The sequence below is a fragment of the Bombus pascuorum genome, chromosome 2, assembly GCF_905332965.1.
Source record: "Bombus pascuorum chromosome 2, iyBomPasc1.1, whole genome shotgun sequence".
Lineage (NCBI taxonomy): Eukaryota > Metazoa > Arthropoda > Insecta > Hymenoptera > Apidae > Bombus > Bombus pascuorum.
Genome location: NC_083489.1, coordinates 17,490,578 through 17,518,188, shown reverse-complemented (window position 1 = coordinate 17,518,188; position 27,611 = coordinate 17,490,578). Strand labels below are relative to the sequence as shown.

Genomic DNA, 27,611 nt, shown 5'->3' with positions numbered 1-27,611 from the left:
TGGTAATCCGTAATAAATGTCCACAAAAAGGTCATAGCTGGCGCAGCAACCATTCGATGTATTTTAAAACATTTGTAGTAAAGCTTCGCTCGATAAAATGTTTACCGTCAGATCGTTAAGTGATTAATAATTTATCTAATTCCAATCGTTTTCATTTATCGCGACTACAAACGCTCGGTCGATATTTAATTCCGTTCGCCATCTATAAATGGAAACTAGAGTTTCCGTAGTAAAGAGACAAGTCGCTGCGTTTCTATATAAAGCGTGATAGTTGATTGATAATGAAATAAGAAGAGGAAGCGAAAGCGGTTAGTTGTGGTTGCGAGACATAATCGGAAGCGATCCGTGCATAGAATTTTCCAGTGTGCAAAGTTTCGCCGTCGAAAAATATCGATTAAACACTTTCTCCGCAATCCGTGGGGCGCCCCTTGAAAAGTGAGAGGGTCACCGTTTACGCCACAGGGTGGTGGCAAACAGCCATTGAACGAATGGGGCGACGATCCGTCCCGAGGCAAATTCCTCGTTTTACCATCTTCCAACCAAGGTCGCACCACGTTATTTTACACGCGTTCTTTCTTCTTCCCCTGGCAAATGAACTAACCTGTGGGTAATTTTATTATGGCAAGATAAGAACGGAATTACTTTCAAAGGACGCGTTGCACTGTTTTTAAAAGCAACTTCGGTGAATTCGATCGTTCGGCTAAGCTCTTATCGATTCTATTTGATCGCGATTCGCCACGTTAACGAGAAACAACAATTTTCGATCAGAGTTAACGACATTTTGATGTTTCCGGTTTTAGTATATCTACATACTGGGTTGTCAAGCGATCTCACAAATTGGCAAGTGTCAGCATATCCTTTGGCACGATGCCATTCGTGCAACACGTGAGCCCAACGAAATATTTAACGACCGAAAAACTATCACCAAGGAAGAAAGCAATTCGTGATAAATCATCGTTAACTAATTCGGTTCTCGTGTCGTAGGTGATACATAATGAATCGCTCGATACCAGCTATTACGCAGTCGGTTCGTTGAAACGTTCTCTTCATTCAGCGTAATCTTATTTTCTGTCTTCTGTCATTTCCGAAGGAATGAACCTCGCGCCCCTATCGAATCGAAACGGCGAATACTAGATGTTCTAATCTTGCGAAGGATCGCCATCTTAACCGTTTGAGTCGGGGGGTCCTTGAAAAATGGTCGAATCGAAAAATCGCTCGTCTTAATCGATTGTGAAGAGAACAAGCGACGCAACAGCACCCGTCATATTTGTTATTGGGTTGGCAACTAAGCGATTGCGGATTTTGTCATTTGTAGTATTGACAAAATCCGCAATTACTTAGTTGCCAACCCAATATTGTTATGAAATACATCTATATTATTATATATGCGTACTATTAGTTTATAAATATTTCGAGATTTGTTCAATAAAAATTATTGAAAAGATAACAATGAAATACAAAATACAAAGTGTACTGGCACTTTTCGACATAAAACGGTTAAAGAATCCGTCGCAAGTTTATGTTGCGAACTTTTGCATAAAAATCGTATGTTATTTTCGCGTTACTTGTATCGTTGTACGACTACGTTTTGCTCTTTTAAGTTTCGCGTTCTGCTGGATACACCGCGATCTGTGCGAGTAGCTCGCCTTAAAATGTAAGATGATCGAATTTGAATATCCGCTTGAACACGATTTTAACGATCTTTCGTTCTGTTTGTTTTTACAGCGAAGGTAGGGAAATGGTACGCGTGTCGTTGTTAGGTCCACAACCTTCACCGACAACGCCCGGCGTATTTCAGGTGCAGCCTATCGCGATATCGAGGACTCAACCGATCGACATGGACACCGTTCCGGCCGAACTGCTGACTACGCACACCGAACACACAGCTCCCGCCTATCACACGCAAATCAGGTAAGTCTCTCGTCCTTCTTTCTCTTCCCTTTGCTTTCGTTTCATTTCGCTTGGTTTCCTTCGGTTTCGTACCTAGCACCTTCTCGATTACGTCTTCAAGTTATCGATCGCCTCGTTGTATTACATTCGTTCAGTCACCTTAATCATCATCCGAGAATGCGATCGTTTTCTCTGATTTAGAGGGACGCGTGTACGAACGCTATTGCGAAAGCGAATGGAAAACATGGCGTCGTCTGTACGTATTAGGTTGGCAACTAAGTGACTGTGGATTTTGTCATTAGGTGCCAACCCAATAAATATATCTGAAAGTTTGGTAGCAGTGAGACGTAAACAAAGAGGGCGTGCCATAGATCGCAGTACGTTGGTTTGCTTTGTTGCCTGCGCGTTGGGAACTCGCGTATCTGTTTGTAACCCGATACCCCTGCTGTTAAAGCATCTGGAAGAATTATCGAAAAATCTGGATGTACACGATCAAATGAGAACCACTACCTTTCTTATAATTATAATTAGCTCCCTGCTAGCAACACACCAGTGACCCCCCGGTGTTGCTCTTAATGGACCGGAAGTGACGTGCCGTCCTCTCGATCTCTCCGCTTTTCTCCGTCTTTCTGCCGTTATCTTTTTCTATCGAACGGTATCGCGCTACCAATTTACGTTTCTTTGCGACTGTTACGCAGACGCAGAACGAAGCTCTCTCGTTGTAAACAGACTCGTTGATCGAGTAACCGTTACGCATTCGCTATTCACGCGTGTCTTTATTGCGACGCGATCGTTTTATGAATCATTTGCTGTCCGATCATTCGCTTCCCTATCTCTTTCCTTTCTCTCTCGCGCGCCACTTCGTTTCATTTTAAATCGTAATCCGTCTTCAACGTATCGTTTTACGTTTCGGTGTACATTTTCACGCCGGAGACTGCTCGTCGCGTATCTGTTTGCACGATAAAAATGATTACTCGCGTGATACACAGCTGATCGCCGTGCCGAGAAGAAAAATGTAAATAGGGGTTAAAAAAAAAGGAAAAAAGAGGGTGGGATCTGGAGATCGATAATTCAGGGTGCAACGTACCCGCGCGTTACGGAGCTGTATCTTACGTGTACCCTTTTTTCACGATACAACATCCCGTTTTTAAATAACACGATCCTCTTACGCAAGCGACGAACACGCGTAATAAGCGTATCGAAAGTTACCAAGTCATTACGAAGTTACGATCGCTGCCTTGACTTCGATCTACGTATTTGATGATCGCAATTGCTCGTTCGTTCCGCTGATACGTGTTCGATCGCGGTTAAACGAACTGGGCAACAAGTGTTTGAAAAACGAGTTTGCTAGAATACTCTAGAAACGACCGTTGCTGCTACGATTTATTCGCTCGTAATTCGAACAGCGCTGTAAATTTAGTCGTAGATGGCTAAAAAATTTTGTCCGACGACTCGAAAGGTTGGAGAAGGTGGTTAGAGTTGCGCGAAATGACACAATCGTTTCTTAGTTTTCGTCACGAGATTCCTTTTTGTTGCACGAATGTTGCGTAACTAACTGTTCTGCGTATTACCTGCAAAACATGCGTTGTGTACGGAGAGTCGAAGCGCGCGGCCAACGAGGAAACATTTTGGAACCACGCTCCATCCGCCGTTTCCTTTTCTATTGTTCGCCTTGTCCCACCAGCTATCTACTACGCCGCGACCAATTACGTAACTCTCGAGTCCTGCGCCTCTCCTACCGGTTTAACGAAATCTCGTCTTCCTTCCTTCTCCTAGTAATCGAGTAAACGTGTTTTCCTCAGAGCGCGCGATTAAATCGCCATAAAATCACAATAACAGAAAGCTGAATTTCACGAAACGCACACACGGAAATCGCTCCGCCCTTATCGAATCGCCGGTTCGAGTTTCACGCAGCATTAACGAAATTCTTTTGCCGAATGGAACGACAGTTTAACACTTTACCGACCGATAGCTGATTAATCTGTTTTTGTCGCCGATGCTTACCGACTGAATGCTTATTAATCGGCTTTTTGTCGTCGACAATTTTTCTCATTATTTGAGCAGTAATTTGTTATTTAGTACTAAGGTACCTTGCTCAGTTGCGTTGCTTTGTGAGCTCCCGCAGTTTTATATCAATTTGAAAAACTTACCGTTCGCGATGAACGAAAAGAATGGTATTGGAGAGTCTAAACCAAAACAGATCCAGAGCCAGGGAGAATCTGCGCTTGAGCCGGTCGGACGTGCGTATACTGTTTAACCGATAGCGGTCGGTAAAGTGTTAATTTGAAAGTCAAAATTTCCACCTTTGCACAAGCGCAGGCAATTCGATCGCGTGCAATGTCTGAAATGATCACTATCTATTACGGCAACTAAGTGATCGCAGATTTTGTCAATACCACCTAATGATAAAATCCGCAATCACTTAATTGCCAACGCAATACTAGGCTTTTACGTCGATCGCACCTGTTGTCATCCGAGAAAACGTTGACTAGGACGCGTTACACCGTCTACCAAACCGTCTGCAACGCTAAGAGGGCGATCGGACGTAACGGAGGCTGCAAGTTGGAAAAGACGAAAGGGCGTATGTGCGTCTGGCCACGGCGATGCCAAGACAGCGTATTAGAAGCGTGGCTGGCGCTTGATAGTAGCCGAATAGCCAATGTACAAATAGCATCTGCGATGCTACTATTAACAGTACCGCCACCACGAGGAATACTAGGTACTAGTATAGTGGCAGAAGAGAGGAAGAGAAGGAAGTGGGTAGAGGAGAGCCAGGGAGAGGAGGAACGATCGATATAGCGTGGGTGGATGTGCAGAGGTGCGGTAGGACAGCCGCCAGTTGTGCTGTCGGCTGCACCAACGAAGAGCCGTGCTCTCAATCGGTTGGTTCACAGTGCACCGCGTTTTCCTTTGTCCGTGGTCGGCAGTGTGCGGTGTACGGCGTGCGCCCGAATGCATCGGACCTCCTTCCATGGGGATCCCTGGTGATTACTGTCAGGCTGATACGCGCGAGCTTCTTCCTCCATCACTTCAACGTTCGTTGGATTTTCGCACGATGACGATGCGATAGCCGTTAAAATCGCCGCGCCGGAACGTGTCACCGTTCGATCTCGATTACGTCCTTTGCTCGTCGTTGCGGAAGCGACGAAATCGCTTTAGCTGCTGTTTGCACGTTCGAAAAGGTCTGTCGGTCAAAACTCAGCCGTCACGGGTTTCCTTTGAAAATAGCTGGCGCACGGAATTCCACGGCCATGGAAAATAACGCGAACCTTGGAAACGCGCTTCTTAGCGGCTGTTTCAGAATTATCGCGCAATACGATCGACGATCGCCTTCGCGAGACTTCGTAAGCCTCGCGTGCGTTGTAATATATCGGCTCACTTTCGTGATTCATCGATATAGCATTTTGAAAAGCTTGTTTTCAAAAGAATCCTATTATCGTCGCGAAGTACCACTCGCAGTCTTTTCATCCTCGAGAAGCAGGATAGTCGAGAATGATGGAAATCGACCTTTGCTATTCCCGTAGCGCGAAACTAGAATTCCGACAGACTCGTAGCAAAGGTCGGCCGCATAGTTTCGGTAGTCGTAAGCTCCAGAAGCTCTAGCGAATACGGAGCTGCGGCTCCTTGAAAATAGAAACGGACCAATACGCCGCGACCAGCGTACCATTGCGCCGTCTTCGTGGCTACCAAAGATAGAAAATAAAGAGAAGAAAGAGTTCCCCGAGAACCATGACCTATATCGATCTATTTTGTTCGAACTTAGTATAAATAGTTAACGACGGCACACTGGCAAATTCGTTAGATTCTCTCGTTGCTCAAGGTTGCTCAAGGGAGAAGCCGAAAGGACTGTCACGGGAAGGTCCATTCTTCCAGCCAGTTCGCTTACATCGCATGCAGCTAAAATTGCAGCGTTCGTAAGCTTTGCAACGATGTTCTTAAGAGCAGAAAAGTCGCGTACTCGATGCAGTTGTAGATATAAGCTGGAACCGCGTAGTTGAGCATGTAGCGCTAGTACGCAGTTTTATGAAATAGATGGTGCAAATTGGTTGGAATAACAAGCCGGTGGTCTGTGATCGAGTCAGTGGGTTGCCGCGGAGGAAATCAATTGGTGCGTGGCGTCGCGTCGCTGCCGCGACCAACACACTGGCCTACATGTCTGTTTATTGGCGACTCGTTCATGCTCGCGTTTAACGTCCGCGTTTCTCGCCTTTCCTCCGGCTGAATTTTCCTGGTCCGACGAGAGTATACGACGCAGTCGCGGAAAAACCAACCGCAGCCTTACGCGATGGCGCAGTTGTACGCATCCCATGTACTCGAACACTCGTCGTCGCAATCACACGCGCTCATCCTGATCATCTTCTTTTCTTTTTTTAAATTCTAAAGTAACCAAGAATTCCGACGTCTCGACTTCCCAAGACTTTAACGGTCGTGGGCGTATTTTTTATTTTGGGAATTTCTCGGGAATTATCTCTCACACCGAGCTCCATCCTGCGACTCTGACTGCGAATCCCCTTTCGTTGCATCTATCGAAATCGACGATCTCTGAAGATGAAACGAGAGAATGGGTCGAGTCGGAGCTCGTTAGAGCAACGTAACGAGGAACGTGAGTGAAAGCGACTCGATTTCCTTAAAACAATGTCACGCGTTAAAAGACGTAAAAAAGACTCGATCGCAAGCAATGGCACAGCTTATCGTAATATGTTTCGCCTTGGCCAATTTCGCTAATGTATATTCCATTAGCATAAATAATCGCGTAAACGAATATAGCAAAATAGATTGTTTTCTAATCCTGGCGCTCGTTAGCCGTATTTTTCGTTACGGTATCTACTCGTAGCTGATCGAAAATCGCCAGCCTTGTAATTTATTTCTCTCATTTTCTCACTCGTAATACACCCCAACACCAATAAATTGCAAGACCAAAGAAACGCGCATCCGTTGCGAAATACTAGACGCGTGGACAAAGACGGTAGTGGGCCAGTGGTGGATGGCGAGCGGAAAACAGTGCGCGCAAGAACTCCGCCACTAGCCATGACCCATATACTCACCCTCGTCGCGTCACCCTTAGCCAACCCCATCGGTGAAATCATCAGCGACCAGACAAATACGAGGAGAGAGGATGGTGCGTGTATAGAAGCCACTACACGTAGTCGCTCGTCCCTGATGGTAGCACACACGTAGCGCGAGGTCGTGCCGCTCGTTAATCGAGATCTTGAAAATGTCATCGCTTGAAATATGTAACGAATTCGGCCGAGCAAATTGCTTCTGGCGAGACATTCAGCCCCTTAAGGGCCGAGTTGCCGGTGTAATCTCGTCGTTTGCCGAGGGTGAGCTGCATGTCTCACCTATTAGCCGCTAAAGTAAATCAATTGGACGCTCGTTGTGCACGTGGAAATTGCTGGGTAATTCGAAAGAAGTAGGTGTGGAGTTTCGCGTGTCAGCACGTTTTCTTGTCATTATGCGAGAAATATCTTCTCTCTCGTAGGCAAAACATCGTTGTATATTTAATTCCGTGCATCGAACTCGCAGCTATTTATAACGCCAAGGGGGCAAAGGTATCATCCGAACGATTATTTCGCCCGATGGAAACCGATCAAGGGATAACGAGATGTTTTCACGAGCTTCGATCGAACGAAACTATGGAATCGCCAGAGCGCCGATAACTTTGTTATCGCGGCCGTCTGTAAAAATCGCGCATCGCTGAGAATTCACTTCTCTGGAAGCCATACGTGTAGGATACACCGGTTATAAACAGAATCGGATCGATGCTGGCCGCGTCTACCTTCTTACGCCGGTTGCGCAAATAATTGCGAGTAAATAATACAAGAAAACCTATGGTCGTCGTTTGATCTGCCAGGTAGTCGCCGTTCACGCGACGTGGTTCCCCGCTGTGAAAGCTGCTGCCTCGTTCCTATCTGGGAATCCGCCAGATAATTTTTCCAACGAAAAGGATCAACCGACAAAGGCAAAGCAGCCTCTTTTGCGACACCCGCAACGGGATAAACCCGTTGACGGGGGCGGCGGAGGTGGATGGCGACAGACAGCACGGGAATCGGAGTAAATAGGTCGAGGACTTTGAGGAAATAGGTCAGCTTCGAGCGAGGCGGATCGATGAACAGCTTATGCGTTTCGTTACGATCGACGTGGAAACAAACTGCCGGCTTTCCATCGGTTTATTTGCCATCCGAGTGCAAACTAACGCCGAGTTCTCACGAACCGTCTTTTCGTCCGTGCAAATACGAAAAAGCGTACGGTGACACGCTCTGGTTTCGAGTTCCGTTCTCGAGAGGACGAGTCATCCCCGAGTTTATTCCGAGATCGAATTCCAGCGGTTCTCGATATCGAAAACGAGCGTTCTCCTCGCGGTCTAAAAAAGCTCGAGGATGCGGTTCAGCTTGGAAAGCCACGTTGAGAAAGATCGAAGGATACTTTGTTGAACGCGGACGTGGCTTGAAATAACGGGTTGCGTCGACGTTCCGTGATAAACAGAGAAAGGGGAAGTTGAAGAGAGGGGTGGAAGCTCGATGGGTGGGAGGGGCGGGCGTGCGAGAGAGACAGTGAGCGGTAGTTGCAAACATCTCCCGCCACGAATCCGCTTAAAAATAAAGTCTTACGCCGGTGTTCGAGTTGGTCCGTGCGAAATCACAGAAGAGTTCTCTCGGTGACAGGGTCGAGGAAGCGCTTAAACCGCTAGGCAAAACGTCGACGAGTGACGAGGAGATCGAGTTCGGTTAAAAGAAGAGACACGGAGCAGAGAGAGAAAGAGAGAGAGAGAAAGATAGAGAAAGGGGAGGAAGAGGAAGAGCGATCGAGAGAAGAACGACAATGGACAATTCCGTGAGTCGATATCGCGATCGTTAGCACGTCCAGGTGTAATAAAGTGCCTGGTTCGGGGAAGTAGCGCGGAAAACCGGAGTAAACTCGTCGCGTATCTCCGATGTTGATATCGAACGACGTGGATTCGCGAGCGCGAGCAAAATGACGACCACCCACGGAGGCCACGTGTATTACGTGATCAAGGTGCCCAAGGAGACGGATGGCAATGAAAGGTAATCGTCTTAAAAGCAAACGAGCTGCGAACCAATACGTTCCACCCACGCTCGTTCCACCTCAAATTTACGCAATTGGAACGAACCGACAGGAGGAGCTCTCGCTCGTCCAACGGAACTACGCGACTAACGCGCGTAAACCGATCGAACGAAAGACGCGAGTTTTCAGGATCGTTGGAGTTCACCGGGCGTGTGGACCATCGAGAGTCGAAGAGTCACGTGCAAAGAAAACTGTTTCGTTTCTGCGTACATTGCGTTATGATTATGAACGTTGGCACACATACGTACGCGCATACAATCGTTGCTGATACCGCAACGACAGATCGAAAATAAATTCGTAATTCATTGGCCTGTCGCAGCTCTCGATTTGAAATTCTCCATTCGCCGTTCCTTCCCCAAATTCGCTCGTTTCTTATTTGCCGCGCGATTTACACCCGCTCGGTAAAGAGCAAATACGTGCGGCGCGCTTTAACCCTTTGCACTCCTATGTCGAGTGTAACTCACGTCCACGTTTTCTTGTGAAACGTGCGAAAGAAAAGCAGGATTGCATCCTGGAAATTCTTTCAAGATATGATATATGACACTTAAAAATTAGGAAATAGAACAATAGTGTGAATAAATCTGGTATTTAAGTGAATTTGTTTTTTACTTTATTTATTTAAATCGTCTTATTCTTTGGTTAAAATAAATTTCAAATAAAACACATAAATGCGTTGGCGATTTCTGCTAACGAAATTGAAATAAAATTCGCAGTACAAAGGGTTAAATAAGAAACACTATATGCAGGAAGATTTTTCTGAAATGAAAATTTAAACACCAAGGTCCTTGAAAGAGAAAGATTTTCTCGTGCAACAAAAGGTTCTTTTCTCCAAGAGGATTTACAGTAGTCGATCATTGGTTTACCTGTCGTTGATCAACTTCTTGATAACAATAGAAATAACACGATCGCTTCCTTGTTCCCTGTTGATGTGAAAGGCGGACGGTTTGTCGCCGTGCGGATCCCCACGACTCCTCCTATTGTTGTCGGTGCACGATGGCGGAACTGCGGACAAACGCGATGGAATGCAATCTGCGAAGATTAATCGCAGCAGGGAAAGTGAGGGAGAGTCGGCACTCGTTGTTAGTTTCGCAATATCGAACATTATTAGTCCCGTTGGCTGTGGTCCAACGGTTCCGCCGAGCCTACCAACGCTAACCATTTAACGTTACTTTTCCTACCGAACGAATACTCTCCTTTTATTCTCCTTTTTTCCTTTCCAACGTACCATCCTTTACCATCCATTCTCTCTTTTTGTCGATTATATTTCGATGGAGCAAACTCGTGCAAACAAGAATCCACAATTCGCAGATTTATTTTCCTTGTTCAGCGAGATACACCGATATTTGTATCTGATTTTCTTTGGAACGTTGAACGAGAAAATAAAAAATGTGAAAAGTACAGCGAATTGATAACGTGAAAATCGTGAACGTTAGACGAACTGCTGGCGAGAATGATCGCGTGTGCACTCGTTACACGTGCAACACCAAAGAGGGGGAGGAAGATAGGCTGCAATTAGATGGAATCCGATATCGTGGTCAATGTCACGGCTAACCAGGAGTGGCAATTATAATTAAGCCTAATTTATGGTTACGTTTCAAGCACGAAATAAGAAGGCTAACGAACAAAAATACGTGCACACCTACTGCTGCGAGCTTGAAACGAGTATCAAACCATTGAAACTTCAAGGTAGATGTTTCCAGTGTAAAAACGATTAGCTGCGCGAGGTCGTTCGGTATAATTTAACGTCTAATGGAATCATACGTTCGTCTACGAACGATGGCAAAACTTTCATGGGAGAAAATGAATTTTCAGTACGGACAGTGGTTGGGATAATCCGTTCAGACCAGACGGTGATCTTTCGAGGGAAGCAGACGAGATAGTTGAATTGATAAAAGGTGGGAAACCCATTACACCGACCCCTGGACAAACCGCTCCCCCGTTGCCAGGGTGCGACGCTGTTACCAGCAATGCGCAGACCACCGTCGACCACGACTCCAGTTCCAGTCCCCTGTTGAAATCCTCAGCGAACTCGACGAATCGACACGCCAACTCGTCGCCGAAGCCTGGCCAGGAAAATGGGAACGCCCATGGTACACCGATGAAAGCTGCAACCGCCAACAACCAGCAATCTGTCAACGATAAGGTAACGATATATTAGCATTTTTAATCGAGTCTTTCGTGTCGTCGAATAGTCACGCAATCCGCGGACTGTTCAACCGTTAAACGAATGGTTTCCGTAAAAGTTGCCAGTCACCTGAAATGTTAACGGTGAATCATATTTTCGTGACAGAATTCTCACTGAAATCCCATCGGTAAACGTACTTTTTCATCGAGAAAAATCATGCACGACGACGTTCGAGTACGGAGTAACGAGATGTGATTAAACGTTGCAGGTTGTCGCATCGAGAGCAGCTACCGTCGAAGTGGCCAGAATGACGGCACAGGGACCAGGCGACGCTTCGCAGGTCGAACACGTCACATTAAAGAAGAAGCCTAAATGTAAATGTTGTCTTCTGCAGTAATGGAAAGGATACAAGCTACCGCATGAATGTCTCAGCAGTCGGATGATTCAACGTCGTTGAAGGTGCATCGGGACTTGGTCGCCGATAACTTTGCGGTTCACGTTTTTCGAAATGGTCGCTGTACGAGTGCCGTGGAAAACATTGTAATTTCTTCTGTTGCATCCTACTCTAGAAACGAGTTTCACGGAGATACGGAAGAACTGAAATACGCAGGGCAAATGTGCGATCGCGTGAACGCGTCGTATTCCTATTTCCGAAACGAGATCGACGATTTTTCTACGACGAGGATACGAGTTGGTCGTGTCAATCGTCGAAACCAATCTACTCGTAGGATCGAAGATTCGTACAGAGAATGCGAGCGATGGTTATCGATACGAATGAGAAGAGAATCCCGATACCGGTTGAAACAACGATGATACCGAGCGAATTGACATGACGCGACACTGAGGAAGATACCTGAACGAGCGTAGAAAAGCACCGAGCCTCTTGATAGCCTTTCAGAAAGACAGTGGAGTGTCTATAAAGTAACAGACTATATAAAAGAAGAGAATAAATAAAAAAAAAAATATATATATATATACATACACATAAAACTATATTGTAGATACAGAAATGGTAGTTGTATAGCTTATATGCTTTTATTATTGTGGTTAATTACTGTCAAAATTATCGTGATTTCGGGAATATTTTCGCGCGTTGCCGCGTGAAAATGGCGAGACGCGAGCGTGAAAGAAAAAGTCGCAGTTGCACAGAATGTTTCAAAGTTACTGAGTTTAAAGAACGCCATTACTTCGTTGGACATCGATATAATATCATAGATTATTCATAGACTCTCGTTTTTACTAAAACTCAGAACCTCTATAGACAAAACTTTTACGAAATTTTTTAACATCGCGTAGAATGTGCGCTATCGAAAATTGTACGTAATGATGATCGTTGAAGGAGACGCAACTCGATGAAAAGAGAAACGTCAAGCCGGCCGTATTTCTTTTCTCGCGATTAAGCATGAGAACGCGTAGTATTTTCTCTTATTGCGAAGAAGATATCGTCTATCGAACCGCTTTACTTTCACACACCAATCTTTTCTTCTCTATTCTGTTGCCATTCTTTTCTACACCTCGCATCAAAGAAACGCAAACCTATCGAAAGAGAAAGCTGTAATTAAGCGAGCTGGCGCTCGCCAGTCCAAACGCGTGAGTAACTATTCAGGATCGTCAAACATGAAATGTGTAAATATCGCGATATTTTTTGAAACAAAGTGTGATTGTCGGCGATCCGAAGAGTGCGAGAACGCGTTACGTTCCATTCGAGTTGGTGCGGACGAACGGATTCGACGACGACGTGGCTTGCTCTCCGCGCTCCAACTCTAGTTTCTCGATTGCTGCAGCGGCACAAATTAATTAAGCGTCGAGAACGCTACGGTAACTCGTAGACGATAGGGCGCACGAATGAACGCTTAACGATTTCTTTCTCGGGACTTGTTCGATTCGATGATCGTGTTACAAATTATTTATTTCGTTTTATGCGTTTTACTTTTACTTCGATGTGTCCTTTCACCGCTACGTTCCATTCATTTTATTTAACCATGTATACGTGTATGACGTGTATCTTACAAAGCGAATCTTTCCGAAAGTATAGAGATTTAAAAAGACACTCGTTTAAAATGAGTAAAAGGCACGTTTATGAAACGTATATGCTAAAAACGTTTCGATGTTCGTTGGAAGGAAAACCGTTGATCGGTTTTATGCGTATTAATAATAATGTAACAGGGAAAAAACGTCAGATCGTGGAAAACTGCTCGGTTCTCCAACCATTGCGTATACAGATACAGAAAGAACGCAAGGATCCGCCCTGTATCGAGCGGTGCTTGGTTCGCGTTAATGGTTTGTACGTGTGTGCGTGGCTGTGTGTCTGCACGAGTGCCTGTATTTTTTAATACACATATCCGCATATTTTTTCTAGATCGTCCGGGCAAAAGATATTTATGAAAAATATGCGATCCTATGGTGAAGGATGATGAAATAGAGAGCGAAAGAAAGAACGAGACCGACACCAGCGGAATAAGATTTCCTTTACTTTCGTTCATTGTACGCCGTTGCAATGTATGTATGGCAAAGCGTGTAATATAAAGTTGTAAGTAATAGAAGATCCTGAATAATTTACTCGCGTCCTCGCAGATTGTAATCGAAAGTGACGTACCAGCAAGGAAATCTAAACGGAAAGAGTACTAAATACTATGTGTATATCTCTAAAACAAACATACATGTATATTTACGCGTTTGCACACTTGCGTGTACACGCTCACGCACACGCACACGAAACGTGGAGAAACATTGAACAATTCCGAAGACCTTCCCGCGAATTTCGCTCCGATTCGTGTTTCTCAAGCTAATAATATCAAATCTACGTGGATATTCAAACTTTACACTGGAAATCTTTTGAATGTTAATGGTCTTGACGCGTCCAGAGCGTAGGGATTTCGCGCGATTGGACACGCAACCAACCGATTATCCGCAAAATGCAAATATTTTCCTATCGATTCGTTCGATTCTATACTACGAGACATGCTCGCCGATAAAACGAATATCCGCCGCGAAAGAACGAACACGGCATGTTAACACCACCGGAAAGATGATGAAACTCTCGAAGCTTGGTTTTCTTGTGCCGGTAGTTTCTCCGAGATATTTGGCACGATTAAACGCATCGATTTACGCTCGTGTCGCGTCAAAACTATTAATACTCGTTTTATATAATATATATCTACAGGAACTCTATACGAACATTAGGCTAATTTGACAAACATTTCGGTGTTAAAACTGGCGGAAATTGGAGCGATCCGAGCGAATCAACGGGCATATCCGTTACGGGACAAAAGGACGCGATCGATTGGAATCGCGTATGGCAATGTTTTGGTCTCTGAAAGCCTTAGCGCGTTTCATCGAGTACCTAAGTATATTTTGTATCGAGAGAAATCGGGTGTTCAATCATACGAGTTATACGTAATGCTGAAGAAAGTGAAGTACGAAGGGTGCTGAGTAACGAAGATTAAAGGTATTATTTTACTAAACAAAAATGTAGGTGCGTGTGCGCTCACAGAAATACATATGTACGTGACACAAACGAGCAAACGGTAATTCGTACACATTCGTGTTCAAGAATAAAAAAGATGTAAGGCGCCGTACAAGTTTGTTCGATTAGCGTCTCAACGTACGGCATCTTTTTAATTTGTAAAAAGTACTATAAGGGTAGATTCAGAGCCTAAAGCGAATACACGCGTTCGAAGTCATGTTGACAGAGGACCGATTCTTTCATTTCAACGATCGCTTGTTTACGTTAGAGAGCGAGATCACCTTTAATTTCAACTCAAATCTAAATTTAACACTGCCTGTGATATCGAAAGCAATCTTATTCTCGCGGCCATGAATCATTCCAAACATCTCAATGAATACTACTACGTAATAGAGGGTCAAGTTAATAGCTGTCTGTGTTGTCCATGGGTAATATCGAGCACGAGAGTTTTATCGTCCTGATACGACGTGATTTCGAGGATGCGTTCATCGAAAATTCTGTCAGCCTCTTTTAAACTCTGAACCTATGCCGATAGCACTTTATAAATGTTAAAAAGAATAGCCTGGTTACAGACGAGCGGTATACTTCGAGGTGATCTCTTTGGCGAAATATTTTGAATCGATCGAGGTGAGTTGAGCGAGTCGTCGAGTTGCACGAGGAGACGCGACGTTACCAACGAGTGGAATCCACCGAAATTCTTAACGTCTGTTCCCACGCAAAATGTTAATTTTGCTGAGCTTACAGATACTGAGCGAATATTAAATGTCTTGTTAAGAAAAAAAAAAAAAAAGAACAAAAAGAAAACAGAGTAGCAATATCTTTAAAGATATCAAAACCCAGCAAACCTATCACTCGTTCCCTATTTCTATGTTTTTTCTTTTACTCGGAGAGAATAGAATTAAAATACGGGTGAAGGATATCGTCTCTACGAGCCCCTTCCTGTATATGGTTTCTAGCCTTTGTCCATTTACGTAAGACGGCGTTCCAGCCAAGTTCAGTGATCTAACGGCACAACATGAAAGATCGTTCAGTAGGTAAAAACGCGAGTTCTTATTTATGTTGTTGTACGAAATAGTCGAAAGAATTGGAATCCCGTTAGCGATCGAACGGTTGCTCGAAATTGACTTTGGCCTCATGATCGTTCTTTCGTTAGCTACGTTTCTCATTTTAATTGGACACGCGCGAGATAACAGACGAGAGGTTAACTACGAAGAATCTTGAAGATGAAAGAACACTTGGAAAAGTCAGATGTAAATCACGGAAGATAAATCCGTCGTATCGTAGAAAGTACACGCGCGTGGGTATCTGTTCTCATACGATAACGTACGCGGAATTATGCGATAGCGCGTGGATGCGCGCGTGTATATCTTATTTACAAACGACGAAGTCCTTTCTCTCTTGTACATTCAAAGAAAAAGCAGCTGTTGGATTATGAAATCGTTACGTGGTACGAACGATTGGTGCAGCGTCGCGCATTAGAACGGAAGGTCCCATCGGAACGCTCTTCGAGGTGCATAAGATGAGCCAAGTTGAGTCTAGAAAAACTCCGGGTACTTTCAAACAGGGTTCTCGATCGAAACCTGGTCGTTCGCCAGCGATCGACTACGAAAGGGCAATGACCCTCCCTCGATATCGTTCGATTTGTCGTTCATCCGAGTTCGAAGAAGGAGACCGAGATGGCGATCCGCGTGTCTAGTAACGTAGATTATGAGCAGGATAGGAGAGAGAAGATTCAGGGCAAACCTGACGATCTTTGAACCTAGTACTGCTTCGATCGAGGATCGGAATCGAGATCGGTCGCGAACAGAACGGAATGATGATCACGTCGTGTCGACTGTTGACTACTGGGCACACGGAATGCGATGGGTTCGGTACGAAAGGACCAATGAATAAAAGGATAAAATGTCAGCGCGACTCTGTTGCTACCTACAAAAGAGCAAACGCATCCTATTAGCGGTTCAGAGATCGTATTGTTTGCCCGTGTGCCCTTAAAAGAGCGAAATCTCATCCATCGTAACGACGTTGGCCTTTGAATCGCGTGGCAAACGGATGACGATAAATCCAGCCGTCTCCGCGTCCCCACACGATCGAGAGAAAATAAGCGCAAACCAATACGCAAGTCTCACGTGCGAACGCATATATCTTATGCGAGCAATTCATCGAGAACGTGCAACAATCCGTGTATCCTACTAAATGTACAATGCAAAGCGTCCCTTCCGTGGGATTCCTCAATCACCTCGAAACTATGCATTATCGTCATTCGATAACAAATCTCTCGTAGAAAAACTGTAAAACTTCATCCACCCTGTCGAATAGACGCTTACGTTTCGAAATACTGTTAGAGGCTCGATTAATTTCCCAAGTAACTTGTATCGTTTTGTAAACGCCGTTTCTTCTCATCCTTTGATACCGCTTCATCCTTGTATTTACTTGTCTATTTATTATATTAAACTAATCGTCGCTAAGCGATGAAAATGTTGACGCTTGGTTGTTTGCAAACCATATCGCAATCATAAAATAAATTGGACAAAATCTTGAAATCACGCTCCACGTTTCTAAGACAGCGTACTTTTGGATAAAGTGAATTTAAAGAATTGAAAGATCTTAAAAAAGGATCTAATCTATAGAACAGTTCGTAATTAAGAGGTGAGGAGTTTGATGATTGAAAAGGAAGGAGTTTAGATTTTTGTGAGATGCAATAGAAGTTATAGAGAAGAGAAAAATATGAGAACCAAACTGAGTTTGGTTGAAAGGACGAACGAGCGAACGAGATTCGTGATCCCTGTGGTTCCCTACGACAATCGACAGTCTCAGAGGGGGAAAAAAGCATCGTCCTTGCATGGAGCTAGTGGCGGCTATATAAAAGCGGACAGAGCGAAGATGCACAGACGTTAGTGACTTCTGAAATCCAACAATATCATCGCGAGTGCCTCGGGGGATGCCATTTAAAGTGCCATCAGTGTGATTAATCTATGGTGATGATGACCATCCGGAAAATTGTACCTCAATCGCTGGTATGTTTTCAATTCCACTCAATTCAATATAACCATGGTAAAAGTAATTTGAAATTTGAGATCCTAACCCCTTGCGTATCTGAGATTCCCGCGCAACGAATATCTACGTGCGTCGCGGATAATACACCGGCTATTTATGATTTTCATTTTTCCTTTCGAAGCGAATAAAAGGAATTTGATAAAAGAGATTACGTTTAAATCGATTAAGAGGGAAAGTATTAAATAGAAAGTGTCTTTTTATACGGTTGCACATATAATACGTAATACGTATTAAGAGAGTCGTACTTTTACTATACGTTCCCATCGGTCAAGAGGTCATCACGAATCGTTCGACACGAAAGTCGAATTCACCTCGGGTAAGCGTCCATTTGTTATATATCGAAGAGAAACATGGCTAATTCCCGTAAACCGTACACAATACAATCACATCTGAAAAGAACTGAGAATGTCACTGTGATTTGTGTAAGGTGTACAGTTAGTGTAAAGAGTTTCGCTGATCTCATAATTTCAAATTCCGTCCATCATTTCCAATCATTTCCAAAACCGTCCTCGTTAATCGAATATTATATCATTCCTCTCTGATCCCAGATTCTCTGGCTAATGATTCTCGGTACGTGGCGTTGCACCGGTGAAAAGTTATCACCCGATCAGAAGGCGCCTTTGTTTGCTCGTGGTGCTGGCGGACTGGCTTTAAATACGCCGTTCGAGGATAATAAAGCTAGGAATCGTCCGAATTCGAACGTAAATGCGCCAGTGGACGACGTGCAAAAAGAAGAAACGGAAATGCTGAAATTGGTGGACGGTGAGCTAGTGCGAACTGTAAAAGGGAGCTTCTCTTACCAAAGCCCGGAAGGCCTTCCCATCTCTGTCAAGTGAGGGACAACTTCTGAATTTTTCTTTGGTAGCGGGTTTTTGTTGTTTCGTTTCGATATTTATCCTTACTTTCGTACGCGTTTGAAGGTACGAGGCTGACGAAAACGGAAATAGAGCCAGCTTTAAGTTTGGTACCGGCGACGCAAGTAGTGGCAATTTGTCCCCGGCTGGTCGTACTTCTGGATCAGGAGGCCAAAATGGACGTGGCGGTGGTCAGGAACCGAACGGATCTAAAGGCTACCCACCATCGAATGGCGTCGGTAGAAGTTACCTACCGCCACAATAAGAGAAACATCACAACTTTTTTTGATCAAACATTACCAACAAATCTTCGATGTTCCAATATTATCTCAGTAAAAAATTTTCTCATTACCCTGTAATATAATTTATAGAAATTTATATTATTAATATTATATTATATATTAATATTAATATTATATATTATATTATAATTATATTATAATTATATATAATATACATTAATATTATAATTAATATAAAAGATATATTTTGCACAATTTCTTCAACATCGTAATTTCTTGTATAAAAGCTTTATCCGGTTATCGTAATTGCATGCTTCCTCCAAATTTATTTGTCTATCTTGTCGATGAATGTATCCTTACTAAGGCAGTTTAGTAGTCCCGGTTTCGATTTACCATTCGAATAATCGCAAAATAGTTGGCAAACTAGTTGATTCGTTTTCGAACATATCAAACTTCTATAAACTAAGAAATAAAATATATTTTTTCACAAATGTTGATATTACAATTTAACAATTCTACCAGTGATTATACAACTTCCACTTTTTCATAATATTCTCCCCGCGTATAGCAAAAACGTGTACACATATATACAACTAACAACTTCTTTCATAAAATGCAACTAACAGAAATATAAATAAAAGAATATGAATTTTGTCCGTTCTAATTCGCATTATGCCGTTGAATGCAAGATTACAAATGTTAGGTGTATACGGAAATAATAGCTGTAAATTAACAACGCATATACACTATGAACGTAAAGCTAGCGGGAATTATTATCGTATACACCTAATAGTTTCTTCTGTATGATCAACCATATACTAGTAAAAATACTTTTGTTGTGTATTAATCCTAATCTGCACGTTAAATCGTAAAACATATTTATTTCTATGAAATTTAATTTTTTTACAAAGAAATAAAATACTTGAAAAACACGTGCTGATTTGATTAATGTTTATCTTTCGGAACCACGGTAGGTGGTGTAACCAAATGGACTCAGAAGCACTGGTATGTGATAGTGACCAGCAGGGTTTTTTACATCGAAAACAATCTCGATAAACGGATACATTGTTTCTATCCTTCTTAGCGTAAAATATTTATCAACATCGAAGTGAATCTTATAACGTCCAGCTGTGAAATTAACCTTCATGTTATCCACCAAATCTACGCACCGACCATTCGGGCTCGTATTACTGAAACAAAGAAAGGTAGATTTTGCGTACTTTATTGTAGAATTAATAGATTCTGGTATGATAAACGCAAAAAATATTTGATTTCAGTATTATACCTTTCATTTAAAAAAGTCCACCTCCCATCCATTAACTTATAAAGGCTAACTTGCAAACCTCCAATTGGTAAACCTTTACTAGTGTCTACAACGTGAGTTGAAATACGAGGCTTTTTAGTTGTTGAACTATTAACGGTTTTTAAAAGTACATGCTGGAAGAAACATAATGTTTAAATATTGATAAGGCAAGAAATTCCATTAATTTGCAAATACCAAAAATTGACGTACTTTTTTCGGACTTTGATAACTAGTACTTGGTACATCTAACTGATCCTTGTTTAGCTGAACGCCTTTCGCGGTGTCCTCTGCTTGATTAGCTACAATTGTAGTTTTTTTATCAGCCATTACCAACGTAGGAAATTTACCCTTTAATTTACTCAGAACATACTGAGCACCAGGTTGGAATGTACCACCTGTCAAAGTCAGAGTTTTTCCACCCGTCGTCAAAGTAATCGTTTTACTTTGCGCAGGTGCAATGGGGATTGTATTCACTGGCTGAAGAACACCAATGGTGTTAGTACTAGGTGCAACTGAGGAACTAATTTGATAAGCTGTACCTAAAATAGGTAATGGACATGCCACCATTATTCCTGAATCTCCTTGCTGTTTGCATTCATCTTGCTAAAACATCATTTATAACTACATTTTATTTGATCCTTTTGTTAAAATATCATTTATAATATTTTTTTTATATTGTTATATACATTTACCAATAATTTTGCAGATTTTCTATCTAATTTACTGTCGCCTCGTCGAATCGCTCTTCCATTTTCGCGTAATTCCTTCGACAATTCTTTACTAGAATCTTCAGTATCAGGAAGAATCGATACAACTTGCATATCTGAATTACTCTGATCTTCTGATTCTACAACTATTTCCATTTGTACAGTTTCATGATTATCACTTTCTTCCAAATATTCACTCTGCATATGATCCATAGCTTCTGTCAAGGAATCCTCGCAGTTCTCCTAAATTAATGTAATTATATCGCAATAATGTGAAATATTCATGAATTTAAGTTATAAAACTTATATTCCATACAAATAAAAGAATCACACACCACCCTCTCTATCTTAATCTTTTTTATTGAATGCTTAACATCTTCTTCATCAGAAGGCATCTGCAACTGCATATCTTCTACATCATCATCATCCTCTTCTTCTTCATCTTCAGCTTCAGCACCAACATCTTCAATTGGATCTTTAATCTGAGCTTCATCCAGCTCATCATCAGTTTCTAATCTCTCAACAACATATTCCACCTCATCTTCATTTTCCTCTACTTCAGTTTGAGTATGTTCAATAGCCTAATTAAAAAATGCTTTAATCAATTTCTGTTTAATATTGCTTACCGTAATGTATCCGTTTATAACATAAATATAATTTAATTTTATCTAATTTATTCAAGTAGTATAAAGCTAATTACAAATGGAAAGAATATAAACCTCAATTTCCTCGACTTCTTCTATTTCAACCTCCTCTACCGCATTTGCCTTTCGAGCTGCAGCCTTCTTTTTTTCTTCCGCTTCGTGTGACAAAGCTGATCGTTGATGCTTCATCGTACATGTATGTTTTAACAAAGAAAGTCGGTGCGCATGGAGATTTTTCTTGCAATACAAACAATAAGCTCTTGTTGATTGGAACGGCACGGACGCCAGCCATCCTATGGTAAAATATCATGTTAAATATTTCTTTGTTTGTTATTTTAAGCGCACTGTTCTCTCTTTCGAAAGGTTACGAAATATTCTGTCGAATATACCGTGTTACTAAACACATTTTAACTGTATGGTAACATCGAATCGAAAGTTGTTTGGTAATACTTTTACTGGTAACTTATTAACGCTATGATTTGCTCAACGAATCGAGTCAATGAAGGTAAATATAACTACATGAACACATTCTAGGGAAAACAGGGTCGTCGCATTTATAATCTCGAGATATTATAAGATGAAAAATCACTCTCTTGTACATTTATATAGCTACTACTCTTAAATCTTCTGTATTATGTAGAAAACTATCGTGGTCAATTCGCATACATTTAAATTTCATCTTTTACATTACAGTACATTATAAAATGTAGTCTTTTTAAAATTGGGTAATATAATCATTCAATTCTTATTTCAGAAACTTCTGTGGTAGGTAACTCCTGGTAGATGCAGTTATTTTTACTATCTCTGTAAGAACTCTTTCAACAGTGTTACTCTTTAGTTCTTTCTTATGGATATTTCATATAATGTTCTTTCTATTTGAACTCATATAATTTCACTTGCTTTTTCCAATTAGTGATATCTGAAAGAATTAGAAAGTAGCAAAAAGGATTGTATATCTTGCAGAATACACGATCAAAGCACTGTTTATTTTGTATTATGTTTTATATAGATTGATGTATCCAATATATCTCAGTACAAAAATTATAGAGATCTGAATTTTCTTAAAAGAAATTAAAGTTTCGCCAAAAAATATTCCAGAAACTAAAGGAAAGATATGAAATTTAAATATGTGCAGAGGATGTAACAGTTTTTCTTGTACTATATCTTATACTATATCGAAAGCATAGACAAAAGAAAAGCATCTATCCGCTGAAAAATCAACATGGTCGATAGAGTTAGGCGCGTTCCGTGTATGCGGGAGGAATTACGGTTTATTTTGAATAATTAAAATTGACTAGGTAGGTATTCTTTTATTCACATTTCTTTTATTATTGAAACAATCGTGATAAACCCAGACAATAAAAGCTATAAAATGAAATGTTACATATTTCTTAAATTAAGAAAGATAAAAAATTATAAGTTTAGTAATAACCTTTAATACAATAGTAGTAAGGAAATACGTATAAGCAAGAAACTTTATGTTGAAAGAGATTATTATCACAAAAATATTAAAAATATTCTCTTAAATAATAAATGCTATTATAAATGAAATATTTATTGAGAAGAGTATATAACTTTTATACGCAAAAGTGAAATTTTATAATTATACTCGATTTGTTTATATGATCGGGCGCAAAATGACACCCTTCTGTCAGCTATGTGGATTTTTTAGGCTTCACTCAATGGGCAATTTCCCCTAGCGAGTGTCCAGGTCTGTTTATATGACCGTGGAAAAGACTTACAAGATCAATGTTTAGAAAAGCAATTTTCTATTTTGTAATAAATTAAAATTCTATAACCGACCCTGTTTCCCCTAGAGTTTGATCACGTGGTTTTATTTATCTCGATTGATTCGACTCGTTGAATGGAATACAGTCATGTGTCGCGTACGTAATACATTGAATTTTTCCATTTCTACAAAAAAATCTTGCGTCAAGTGAGACTTATTTAAGCATGGACGAATTTGACCAACTATGCTATATATATATAAACGATTATATTTAAATTTTACAAAGATTGATAATGCGTAATTCGAAATAGTGATACACGATAGTTATATACAATTCTAGCATAATAAGAAAATAAGATACAAGAAGAATATTGTGGCGAAATGAAGAAGTTATAAATCGTAATAAGTATCTACCGCTGATGAAATCAAAGCAAAATAAAGTCGATTGTACTATTGTACGTGACAATGATTTCCTCTAAAAATAATTAACCGCTATTAATCAAAAACATCATTGCTTAATACTATGACGACCCGACGGAGCTACAATTATTAAATACATACGAAGATATTCAATACGTTAGAATATGTGTTGAAGTGTTGAAGAAACGTATTCGTTTTAGCCGATAACGCTATTTCAAAATAAGCAATAAACAATAACGAAAAGTACCTTTAAAATCGGGCATTTGTTCCCATTCTTTGCGATACCGTTGCGTATAGACACGCGTCTTGGCATGGCTGATTTTGCCTGTCGGAGTAAGACGCTGGCCCGTCGCTGTTAGTAGATTAGCATGTAAGCCCGTTTCACTGGTTGTAATCATTGTCGGTTGTCTCTTCTCCATTCCTTCTGAACGAAGACCGATTCGAAATCACCCGGATCTCAAAATACCCAAAATCGTAACACGAAATCACTAAATAGTTTTTTCCACGATGCAAGGGAGAGGGGGCACGCGGTAAGCACCAAGATCTTCACCTAGCCTAGTATTCAAGTTAACTCCCTAGCAATGGCGGACAACTGCAACGCTGCAACGATGCAAGCTCCTAACCCCCTCTGCTCTTCACCATTTTGCTGCCAACGGCGCAACTTACACTGCCGTATAAACCTCACCTGCGCCCTATCCTCTCTTTCCTTTCAACCATAAAAATTTCATTTTACGTCTTTCAAATATTTTGATGATCGTTTCTAATGAATATTTAAACTATATTTACTTTAATTTATATAACATGCACTCTTGTAAGACTAAAATAACTTTTTGTTATATATGTATTTGTTATTACAAAACTGACGTCCATCTTCATTGAAATATTAATTATACTTCAAACGACCAAAAAGTAATGAAAGAAGAAGTTGTCTCACTTAGAGACAGTTATTTTAATAATTTAATGTACATTAATTATTATAACATATATTTAATTTTGTAATAATTAAATATGACGTTCCCGAATGTCATTTTCCTCGATTACATTTACAACTTTATTAATAATTTTATCATACATTATTTTACTTCTTCGTGTAGCATATTATTGGGTGCTCATTTTCTATCTACGATACTGGTTTCAGTAAAATGTACGAAACCATTGGTCAAATCAATATGCGCGCGCATGTCGATATGTACTCCATATTAGGTGGAAAGATATTAATTCGTTAAATCTGGTTAAATATAGAAAATGTACAAACACTTTACCTTAAGAAAGAGTCATAAAATATTTGTTATATATTTATTGTATAAATCATATCGTTTAAAATGAAATAATATGAAATTAAATAAAAAGTAATTTTGCATGGAGACTTTAGAACGCCATCTAGATGGCCCTGAATTAATGAATCAATAATAGCGCCCTCTTTACAATAGACTTGCAAATTGAAAATATCTAAATTAGGGGAAACCTTTGAAATAGGTTCAAAAACTATAAAAATTACAAAATTCTCAAGAACTTAGTAATTAATCTGTACAATATTTTATATAAGTTCTATTTAATTTATTTTACTCTTTCCAATAGCCTCAAAGAAGATAAATTACTGATAATTAAAATTACTGGACAGTTTTAATATAAAACTTCGAAACGTTTTGATATTTTTTGCTAGTTTTATTTTTGTATTAAGGTGCGCCTATATTAGTACATATATGTCGTTGAAAAATTAGTACACTAGTGAAATCTGATATCCTTTTAACACAAAACAAAATCTGATTAAGAAATAAATATATTTTTGCAAATAGAATGATTTATTTTCAAATATAAAAATTCATTGATACTTTATTCTATGAATAGATGATCTAATTATTATGTTTATATATAACTATAAACACAATTTAATGTAAATAAATACATTGAGTACATGAAATATTTTAGGAACAAAAATTTGTTTAACAAAATATATCTATTTCAGTACAATGATATAATAGAAATATGAGATAGAAGTTTTCATTACATGAAGATACATGATCTACAAATAATATTAAATAATATTGAGTGTGGTAAGATAAATATTGATACATTACATTATGTTAACAATTATTGAACTAATTTCCTTTTCTAATGAAAAATATGTACAAAGATAAATCAAATGGGAAATTCCTTAAGCAAATGAATATCTATGAATATCTATGAGATATTTGCAGATATGGAATATATATACTTTCTTTATCTTTTATTTTTTTTTTTTTTTTTTTTTTTTTTTTTTGTGAAAAGAATAAAAAAGGATAAGAACAAGAAATATAAGGAATTATTTGATAAGCAAAACAATTGTACATCAATTATTTTATAGATAAGCAAATAATGAAACCATTATAACTCACATGATTTATTATTTCATCTTACTAATTTATTATTTTGCATACATATAGTTATCTTTAAAATGCAGATGTACTTAGAAGACAACTAATATATTATATATAATACAACATAATATAAGAGTAAATTACGGCCAAGATGGAGGTTCTCCGGGTTTTAATTCTCTTCCATATAAAGCTGATTTATCACGATAGTCTGCCATTAATAACCCAGAGCCATAGTTGTAAAGTTGGCGCCCAGTGTAGTATACACATGCAAAAACAACAGTTGCTATAGCTTGGTGTGTTACTGGTGATAATCGTTGCATTTTAAATGTTTGATTTTAGTTGCTCCTCTTCAGCTAATTGTTTCTTCCACAAATATGTATGTCTCAAATCTGCACAAATTGCAAATATAGTAGAGGCCGGGATAAATGTTATAAACCAGTATTTCTTAAGAAGTCTAGACACTCTGGCTATCTCCATTAAACTAAAAGATAAACATTGAAAATAATATTTTGTCAATTAGGTATAGAATATAATTATATTCATAATATCTCTTATGACATGATAAAAATATATAAGAAAGAGTACTTAACGAAAAGCAAGTTTTAAGAATAATTTAATAAGTATGAAAAGAATTTCAAAGATGAAACCAAAATCGCTACGCACATTCTTAAAACCGAGTGTGGAATAATGTAAAAGAATAAAATATGTAAATATGTAAAATTGCACACTGAGAAAATGTTCACAAAATTAATAATAAATTTTTACCGTTTGAGAGATTGATATGTATGATGTAAAATACAGCTTACTGTATTGACTTCAATCTTGCTTCTAAGCTACAACTAACGATAAAAAATGACAATGTTAGCATAATTTTTTTTAATGTATATAATTGTAATAGTATATCAGTCGAATAAATGTTTTAAATATATACTTATGATTAATAGATTACGAATGAATTTTAAGATGTCAACAGCATGAACACAGTAACTTCATTTGCGATGTAATATTACAGATGAAATACGCAAAAGATTAATGACTTTATAGAATTTCAAGGAATAATTATGATTTTAGAAAACGTTAACGTAACGTAAACAATCCTTGTACAAAGATTCTTGTAAATTTATAATAAAATTCCAGATTACATAACGTAATGTATTGGCACTATTTAGAAAGAGGTCTCTAGTGTCTCAAGATTGTGTGATACGAAAATGTTAAAATGCATTGAATTATTAAATCTATTAATCTATCTTATATTTCATACTTTGTGTTAGCATTATTATGATTATTATCTTATGAGAAATTTTTCGGGAATTTATTCAATTTTGAAATTTATGTAAATAAAACTGTTCTATTCAGATAAAATATTTCTCTCAAAGAAAGTGATTGGTGTTTGAGTTATTAAATGTACGATGAAAATTCTTTGTTGAAAGATAAATATTAATAAACTACCGTCTTACTTATCATAATTAAATTAAGAGTGCAAATGTTATTTGTATTTTGAATATTTTATATAGTAAATTTAGTATATAGATTTTATGAACTTTACTTACCAAGTTTTGTACATAAATATCTGCCTTATTTATTGTTCAATTAAGAAACTTCTCAGAACAAAGTTACAGTATTGCAAGGGTCACATGTAACGATGGAAATAACTTTCTTTCATGATCATTTTTCTATGAATTTCTACGAAATTTCAAGGTCATCACCAATTTTTTAAAATAGAATCTTATATTT

At 39.6% G+C, this 27,611-nt stretch overlaps 3 protein-coding genes and 1 long non-coding RNA gene across 5 annotated transcripts in view; 3 read left to right on the top strand and 1 right to left on the bottom strand.

The window, feature by feature from the left end:
• Nucleotides 1-13,644, top strand: part of LOC132916794 (uncharacterized) — a 40,548-nt gene extending 26,904 nt beyond the window's left edge. Inside the window, exons 5-7 of the mRNA XM_060977122.1 lie at nucleotides 1,726-1,911; nucleotides 10,789-11,119; nucleotides 11,370-13,644. Coding sequence (XP_060833105.1) covers nucleotides 1,726-1,911; nucleotides 10,789-11,119; nucleotides 11,370-11,498 — 646 coding nt within the window. The 3' untranslated portion in view covers nucleotides 11,499-13,644. The remainder of the gene's footprint in view (nucleotides 1-1,725; nucleotides 1,912-10,788; nucleotides 11,120-11,369) is intronic.
• A 148-nt stretch (nucleotides 13,645-13,792) lies between these two features.
• On the top strand, nucleotides 13,793-19,242 carry LOC132916236 (uncharacterized). The gene is made up of 3 exons (XM_060976052.1): nucleotides 13,793-17,581; nucleotides 18,170-18,453; nucleotides 18,542-19,242. Exons 1-3 carry the CDS (start codon nucleotides 17,540-17,542, stop codon nucleotides 18,738-18,740), a joined length of 525 nt encoding a protein of 174 aa, XP_060832035.1. The 5' UTR covers nucleotides 13,793-17,539; the 3' UTR covers nucleotides 18,741-19,242.
• A 336-nt stretch (nucleotides 19,243-19,578) lies between these two features.
• Nucleotides 19,579-24,097, bottom strand: LOC132916785 (uncharacterized). Of its 2 annotated transcripts, XM_060977108.1 has the most exons (8): nucleotides 23,768-24,097; nucleotides 21,447-21,664; nucleotides 21,063-21,308; nucleotides 20,713-20,970; nucleotides 20,416-20,623; nucleotides 20,231-20,319; nucleotides 20,003-20,154; nucleotides 19,579-19,907 (listed from the first exon to the last, which is right to left on the bottom strand). In XM_060977108.1, the coding sequence occupies exons 1-8, from the start codon at nucleotides 23,937-23,939 to the stop codon at nucleotides 19,670-19,672; spliced, it is 1,581 nt and encodes a 526-aa protein (XP_060833091.1). In that variant the 5' UTR covers nucleotides 23,940-24,097; the 3' UTR covers nucleotides 19,579-19,669. The 2 variants fall into 2 exon arrangements, with proteins under 2 accessions (XP_060833091.1, XP_060833090.1); XM_060977107.1 differs by having other exon boundaries at nucleotides 20,231-20,623; nucleotides 23,768-24,096.
• Nucleotides 21,659-22,415, top strand: LOC132916238 (uncharacterized). The gene is made up of 2 exons (XR_009660048.1): nucleotides 21,659-21,876; nucleotides 22,126-22,415. It is a non-coding gene; the product is annotated as an uncharacterized LOC132916238 (long non-coding RNA).
• Nucleotides 24,098-27,611: the final 3,514 nt, after the last annotated feature.

Excerpts from the sequence above, each read along its gene's own strand:
- LOC132916785 (XM_060977107.1), bottom strand. The coding sequence starts at position 23,939 with ATGGAGAAGAGACAACCGACAATGATTACAACCAGTGAAACGGGCTTA. Across the intron at positions 21,309-21,446 it reads AAGAAGTCGAGGAAATTGAG|GCTATTGAACATACTCAAAC; the intron begins GTTTATATTCTT and ends TTTTTTAATTAG. Across the intron at positions 20,624-20,712 it reads GAAAATCTGCAAAATTATTG|CAAGATGAATGCAAACAGCA; the intron begins GTAAATGTATAT and ends ATGATGTTTTAG.
- LOC132916236 (XM_060976052.1), top strand. The coding sequence starts at position 17,540 with ATGGTGATGATGACCATCCGGAAAATTGTACCTCAATCGCTG. Across the intron at positions 17,582-18,169 it reads AAATTGTACCTCAATCGCTG|ATTCTCTGGCTAATGATTCT; the intron begins GTATGTTTTCAA and ends CTCTGATCCCAG. Across the intron at positions 18,454-18,541 it reads GGCCTTCCCATCTCTGTCAA|GTACGAGGCTGACGAAAACG; the intron begins GTGAGGGACAAC and ends ACGCGTTTGAAG.